This window comes from Engraulis encrasicolus, chromosome 21 (genome assembly GCF_034702125.1).
Source record: "Engraulis encrasicolus isolate BLACKSEA-1 chromosome 21, IST_EnEncr_1.0, whole genome shotgun sequence".
In the NCBI taxonomy this organism is placed as follows: domain Eukaryota; kingdom Metazoa; phylum Chordata; class Actinopteri; order Clupeiformes; family Engraulidae; genus Engraulis; species Engraulis encrasicolus.
In genome coordinates, this window is record NC_085877.1 from 6257709 (window position 1) to 6265296 (window position 7588).

General features: G+C 46.5%; 1 protein-coding gene across 1 annotated transcript in view; it reads left to right on the plus strand.

Annotated features, from left to right (window-relative positions):
- Positions 1-7245, plus strand: part of LOC134437811 (cytochrome P450 26B1) — a 30247-nt gene extending 23002 nt beyond the window's left edge. Inside the window, exons 3-6 of the mRNA XM_063187354.1 lie at positions 460-735; positions 1192-1347; positions 3444-3725; positions 4318-7245. Coding sequence (XP_063043424.1) covers positions 460-735; positions 1192-1347; positions 3444-3725; positions 4318-4710 — 1107 coding nt within the window. The 3' untranslated portion in view covers positions 4711-7245. The remainder of the gene's footprint in view (positions 1-459; positions 736-1191; positions 1348-3443; positions 3726-4317) is intronic.
- The last annotated feature ends 343 nt before the right edge of the window (positions 7246-7588 follow it).

Here is a 7588-nt window from a genome sequence, read left to right on the forward strand (position 1 = left end):
GCTCTTTGTGGACTGAAACTACAGCTCTGTTCTTCTTCGATGTGAGCAGTGGCACCACACCACAGGCTGTTCTGCTCTCTGGCCAGCTAGTGTGTGCTCACTGCCGCCAACACAGTCTGCTGCTCTTGCGTGCCACACAGTGAAGTTCCCATTTCTGCTGTTTAGGTGATTCACATGCCGTACTGTCTGCTTCATTTTTTGGCCACTTTCGCACAGTTCCCCTTTGTTCCTCGAAAGAAGTTTATTTTGAGTTTTGAATCTGTTTCTCAAATGATTAAGAGTGGTGGAGCTAGAATGTGGTGGTTGGGTCTTTAGTTTGGCTTCAAAATTAGAACAGTGAGTCATGCACGCACGCACGCACGCACGCACGCACGCACACACACACAAACTGTTACACACAAACCACATTATCAGTACCACTTGTAACACCAATGGCCTCTCTTTCCTGCTTCCATGTAGGTGTTCGCCAAGGTGTTCAGCCATGAGGCTCTGGAGAGCTACCTGCCCAAGATCCAGCAAGTGATCCAGGAGACCCTTCGCGTCTGGAGCTCAAACCCCGAGCCCATCAACGTGTACCGCGAGTCCCAGCGCCTGTCCTTCCAGATGGCCGTGCGCGTGCTCCTGGGCTTCCGCATCTCGGACGAGGAGATGTGCCACTTCTTCAACACCTTCCAGGAATTTGTGGATAACCTCTTCAGCCTGCCCATCGACATGCCCTTCAGTGGATATAGGAAGGTAGGGGGAGAAGCTATATATTTTTTTTAATACTTTTTGGGGGAAATTTTGGCCTTTATAATGATTGCGCAGTGAAGAGTTGGACAGGAAATGAGGGGGGAGAGAGAGACGGAGAAGGGTAGGCAAAGTACCCTGTCCAGAATCAAACCTGGTCAGCTGCATAGCAGACGAGTGCCCTACCTGACCTACCATTAGCGCCACGCCCCTGGCATCATTGTGACATAAATGGTCTGCCATTTAGGCCCAGTTTACTGTACAGCAAGATGAAGTGGTGTCTCAACTCTGATGGTTGCATGACAAGACATGTTGGCTCTGGTGTCTTAATGAAAGCATGGCAGCAAATGTGGTATTCTTTCTATAGCTGTTTGTGTATAAGTAACTAAGCCAAGCAGCTGAAAAAAGAATCATTTGTGAGGCTTCTGGTTAACTTCGGTGTCTCTATCCTCTCCCTGACAGGGCCTTCGTGCTCGGGACAAGTTGCAGAAGATGATTGAGAAGGCCATCCGAGAGAAGCCTTTGTGCACGCAAGGGAAAGACTACGCTGATGCTCTGGACGTACTGTTGGAGAGTGCCAAGGAGAATGGAGCTGAGCTCACCATGCAAGAGCTAAAGGTAAGGAGCCTAAGAGCGTGCCTTCTCTAATGTTTAAAATCCAATGTGCCCTTTTCCTAACTGTGCAAATCCATCCCCAATTCAAGAGGGAGAGAGATTATATAAAGGAAAAAAATACATTACATTACATTTCATTACACTTAGCTTAGTTTATCCAAAGTGACAGCTACGTGTTTAGGTACAGGGTATTGGTTACTGTCCCTAGGGTAATGTGGGATTAGGTGCCTTGCTCAAGGATACCTCAGCCAAACATGCAACCTTTTGATTCCAAGATCGACTGATTCCAATGCTGACTTCCCTAGCCATCATCCCATGGCTAAAATTGTATTCATATGTCGTTCCGTCAATTATGAATTATATTGTATGTTCGGCTCACATAACTGTGACTGAGTGTTTTTATGCTTATCTTCTCCAAACCCCAATCAGCACGCCGCCCATCACTACCATCTCCGATTATTGCGGATGTTAGCTGTGTATCCGTCGTAATTCGCCACATGGCAGTAACCCAAAGACTTTTGAACTGGGTGAACAACCCTGGCAATCCCCCCCTCACTGCAGTAATCCAGACAGCGTCTCGTTCACCTCTCAACAGAAGCGCCGTTCCAAAGATGTTGTCCTGATGTGATACGTGTTGGCGCTCCCGCTCAGCCAACATGCTGATTTAATTGTCTGAATGTGCGATGCAGGAGACTCAAAGAGTGTTTATACATATCTGAACGTTTATAAGTGTTTACAGCTATCATCAGAGAGTAATGTCTCTTTCACTGAGCTCGCGATGCCAAAATCAAACTCTGCGAAAGACTTTCAAAGCTGCCCATGTAAACATGTTTTGGATATGACCGTGTACTCCTCCAAGTTGGATGAAGATTTCTTTGTGCCTCTGGCTGCCCGAGTCACCCTCCTTCTCCTTCCCTCCTGACCTTCCAGTCTCTCTCGGAGAGTTTTTTAAGGCCAGGGCCAAAAACGAGTCAACACCCTTGTCAGGAGCCCTATGGAGGCTGCTCCTGTGACACCCCTCACCTCCACCCCCTGCCTGCTGGCCCCCCTGAAGTCCCCTCATCCCCCCCAAACCAGGCGCCCCATGTCGGGAGGCCAGATGCACGCAACATCCCCGGGCTCTGGTGCCACGCCGGGGGTGATGTTGACATTCTTTGACGTAAATGATAGCCAATGAGGGGGCTTGTGCTTGTGCGTGCTATTTCTCTTTTCTCCTTTTCGTCAACCTTGTTATTCTACCCACTCTCGTACCTCCTCCACGCCCCTGCCTTTTTTTTCCCCCTCATAATTTCCACCCTCCTGAAATGAAAGCCCTGTGTAGTCTGGTCTGCACTGTGCCGCCACTCTCTCTCTCTCTCTCTCTCTCTCTCTCTCTCTCTCTCTCTCTCTCTCTCTCTTGTTCTCCCTCGCTCCCTCTGGCCTGCCGGCCCGGGCAGACAGGGGTGGATCCCCGCCGTGTCAGCACCAGCTCAGCAGCATGCTGTAATTTTTCCCCTTTTTTTCCAAAAACGAGCGAAAGGGAGGGAGTCAAAGAACGTGCAACCTGCTGCCGCCGAATCGGCTCCTGAGGCCTGCTGCTGCTGCTAGTGATGGGGCCCCCGGCCCGTCAAGCGCCACCCAACTCACCCCTGGTCCAGTCCCTGCAGAGTAGCGTTGTGTAACCAGACTTGGTGAATGTGCAAGCTTGTTAAACGTTAGAGCTGGAGTAAAGCAGGGAGCTTATGCTTGACCTGCCGTGTCCCGCCCGGCCCGCCTCCGCAAAAAGTCCGCAAAATACGGGGAAGAGAGAGAATGACCACAGTGTTTTGCCTGCGCGGTTCAATCAGCGGTTTTATTTGTTTTCCCAATGTCCATCCAACCGTCCACTGGTCCATTAAAAATCCACACGAATAACTCATTTTGTACCTTTCTCCATCTCTCTCTCTCTCTTTCAATTTTCCACCTCTTTTTCTCTCTGTCTGTCTCCCTGTCTCTTTGTCTGCTATACATCTCTCTCACCCCACCTCATCCTCACTCACCCTCTCTCTCTCTCTCACCCCACCTCTCTCTCTCTGCCTCCCATTTCTCTCTCTCTCTCTCTGTCTCTCCTCTGTCTACAGGAGTCGACGGTGGAGCTGATCTTTGCCTCCTTCGCCACCACGGCGAGTGCCAGCACGTCGCTCATCATGCAGCTGCTGCGGCACCCGGCCGTGCTGGAGAAGCTGCGCGAGGAGCTGCGCAACCGTGGCATCCTGCAGAACGGCTGCCTGTGCGAGGGCGAGCTGCGCCTGGAGACCATCTGCAGCCTCAAGTACCTGGACTGCGTCATCAAGGAGGTGCTGCGGCTCTTCACGCCCGTGTCCGGAGGCTACCGCGTGGCCATGCAGACCTTCGAGCTGGACGTGAGTCTCGTCTGTCTGCCTTTCTGTCTGTCTGTCTGTCTATCTGTCTGTCTGGATGTCTAGGTAACTAGCTAACCAGCTGGCTCCTTTGTTGACGTTTTAATCATATGATTTCACGATACAATTATTTGAAATCTTTCGGTATGTACTGAAAGCTTGTGTTGGACAAAGACAGTGTTTCTCTTGCGCCTCATGAAACCCTTCATTACAGCTGGCTAAATGCGCAATCCTGCATTGTAATTTTCTTGTTAGAAATATGACGATTCTGTTCCATTCTATCAAATGAAACTGTGTAGTTTCTAAGTAGTGTTAGTAGTAGTTCTGTTTAGGCTTGACATGATTAAGATGAATTACTGGGGGGCACTGTGGCGCAGTGCGCTAAGCCTCCCACATTTGGGCTTGCATGCCCACGGGGACCCTGGTTCGAGTCCGGCCGGGGTCATTTCCCGATCCTCCCCCGTCTCTCTGTCCTACTCGCTTCCTGTCACCATCTCATACTGTCCTATCAATTAAAGCCATAAAAAGCCCCAAAAAAAGATGAATTACTAAACTCGTCATTGTCCCCATTTTCTTCGGTTTGTCCCAATTGCAGGGTGTCCAGATCCCCAAAGGTTGGAGCGTGATGTACAGCATCAGGGACACCCACGACACCTCGGCTGTCTTCAAGGAGGTGGCGGCGTTCGACCCGGACCGTTTCAGCGAGGAGCGCAGCGAGGACAAGGAGGGCCGCTTCCACTACCTGCCCTTCGGCGGCGGCGTGCGCTCCTGCCTGGGCAAGCAGCTGGCCACCCTCTTCCTGCGTATCCTGGCCATCGAGCTGGCCAGCACCAGTCGCTTCGAGCTGGCCACGCGGACGTTCCCTCGCATGGTCTCTGTGCCCGTGGTGCACCCCACCGACGGACTCAAGGTCAAGTTCTTTGGCCTGGACTCCAATCAGAACGAGATCATGGCCAAGACCGATGAGCTTCTGGGCGCCACCGTCTGAAGGTGTGAGGAAGAGGGGAGCGGCTGGGAGGAGTTCAAATGTTGAGGCAAAAAAAACACACGTTAACTGAAGAGGATGTGGGGGCAAGAGCAAAAGATTTCCGCGCTCTCTGTGGAGCTTGTATGTTTTGCAGTTTTCTTACTCCTCGACTGACAGACCTTGTGAAGAGTTGAAACACTCTCTCTAGCTTTGTCGGCGTCATTTCCAGACTTCAGCCTGCCAAAAATGTATAGTCCTTGTTGTTTCTCATACAAACACTTACGACTAAAATCTTAAAAAGGACAAATATGTTTAACAGAGGAAAGATGATGTAACGTTAACTTGGAGAGAAGCTCATGTTCGAAGAAGCGATGCACGGATGAGTGTGTGTGTCTGTGGGAATGAGAGGGATCGGAAGAGAGGACAGTGGGGTGGAAAGGATCGGTTGAGGTTAATCCAAGAAAGTTGATAAACAGGGTAAAGAGCGACTCACTTGTAATGCTAGGACATGGTTAAGCCTAAGTTAAAGCTATAGATAAATGCTGCGTGGCCAGGTTTTTTGAGTCTCTTGCTGTGAGAGTTACTGCGTCACATGGGAGTGTGGTGGGTGCCTCCACAGAGAAAGAAGAGATTCAAAATCACTTACTAAAATGTAGACTTCCAGTAGTGTAGAGAGTGTAGAGGGGACTGAATCAGGAAAAAAAGGACTAGAAGTGCATGCTCGGGATTTTATTTTTCAGGGTTTGTTTTTAGTTGCATATTGGTTATGTCAAAAGATGTATGTACCTAGTGTGTGTGCGCGTGTGCGTGTGCATGTGTGCGTGCTTGTGTGTACATGTGTGCGTGTGTGTACGTGCGCGCGTGCGTGCACATGCACGTGGCGGGGGAGCTTTTAGCAGAGAGGCATAGGGGAATGTAAGAGCTGCATTGTAAGCTAGAAATGAATGAATGAACTGTATGAAAACTCAGGTGTGTTTGGAGTCCACGATGCCTTTTAGAACTATACTTGTTTCACTTTGTATCTGTCCTGCACATAAGACTAGTCATAATTGTTAGCTTGGGAGAAAACCCCTCAACCTGTGCTTTAATGCAGTGATGTGATGGAGGATATCTCTGTAAAGAAAAAAAAGAAAGAAAAGAAAAACAAACGTTTGTTTTTTGAGCCTCAAAATATGCTTCACTAAGTGAGATGAGTGTGTCTTGTGTGAATCCAAATGGCCTAAATGAGAGATTCATGAATGGAAGGTGAGAGAGGTGATAACTATACAGGACTGAAGAAATAAAAGGACCCTTGTTCTTGCTGCTTGAGAGTCATATTATTTTTTCGGAGCAGAGTGCCAATGACCTCTCACAAGAACGTGATATTTAAGTTTTGTTTTTTTTTCCTTTGCTGCTCCACTTCTTCAACACTAAAATGCAAAGTCAAGTTGAAATGGCTTACCAGATGGGGAGGTTAGGACACGCCATAAAGGTTCTCAAAGAATGAAAGGAAGAAAGAAAGAAAGAAAGAAAGGAAGGAAGGAAGAAAATGACCTTAACAAAAGAGATCTTTTGAGGGAAGGTTTTTATGGAAGGGCTGGTGGCATCCTAGCTGAGAAGCAACCTGAAGGGGTTATAATAAGGACCTTTATATAAAAAAGAAAACCTTGTCAATGTCTGGGATGAAGACCCTGTGAGGAGGATGTGTCCTTGTGTCCTCCGTAGATCACGCGAAGAACATTTTAATCTGTGACCAACCATGCCACTGATTTTTTTTGTTTTTTTTGTAAATGAATGGATTTTTTTTCCTAAAGTTATTGAGTCTGCTGCTTTTTGTGTACAATATTTCTAACTGAGTGTTCTAGAATGTGAGGGCAGTTTGTGAATCATGGGCAGATATCCACATTTGTGAGAGCGACAGGAAATATGACTCAGTGTAGAAAGCCATGGGTAACGCCTATCAGAAATGTCTAATATCCTAACATTATTCACATTAATTTTATTATTGTAATAAATATTATTTTAAGTGCTATTTTTGTTATATTCCAGAATAGAGTTTTAGTATAAATAAAGTTGGTTGGTAAATATTGTTATATTTAGTATGATATGAATTTCAGCTATATTGTAAACAGTGTTTAAATGTTAATATTGTTTTATGTTATTGTAATAATTTTTATTTTGTTATTATCATCGCATTCAGTTAATATTAATAAAAACAGAAGCACTTGCGAGGTATGTTTATATTGAGTGCCATGCAAATACGTCATGTTCTATACTTTATTGAATGCTGTTTTTGCCTGTACATAATATTGTATTTTGTCTGTGTTTCACTTAGTTTATGAATGTTTTTTTCATCTTCTTTTTTTACAGTGATTCTTAAATGTACTTGCCAATTTTATAAACTCCTATAATAAACTATTATGTGAAAATAGTACTGTTGCCGTCTGAGACCTCACTTTCTGACTTGTTTACGCTGCTTTTCAACACACTGTCCCCAAATGTTTCACACCGAACCTGCTCTGGGACAATGCACTGCATAATTATTCACGTTATGCTGATTGATTGTCCCCCAGAGTTCCTGGAAATGTACTTTCGCACAAAGCACCATCTTTTGATTAGCACTAGCTGCATACTTTGTTTGCCACAAAGTCCTTTGTCATAGTTTCACATCGCTCCATGACCACAGAACACCCTTTTGATAGCTCCATGACCTTTTTATTCACTTGAGAAGAAAAAAAGAGAGACAATAAAGACAATGATTGAAAAAGACAGAGAGATTTACTGTAGAGAGAAAGAGAGAGAGAGTGGAAAGAGGAATAGGAGACATTTATGCACATTAGATTCATGTACAACACTGGTCAGAAGCCTGGTTTAATCACAAAACCCCTTTGAACACACACACGTACACACACACACACAC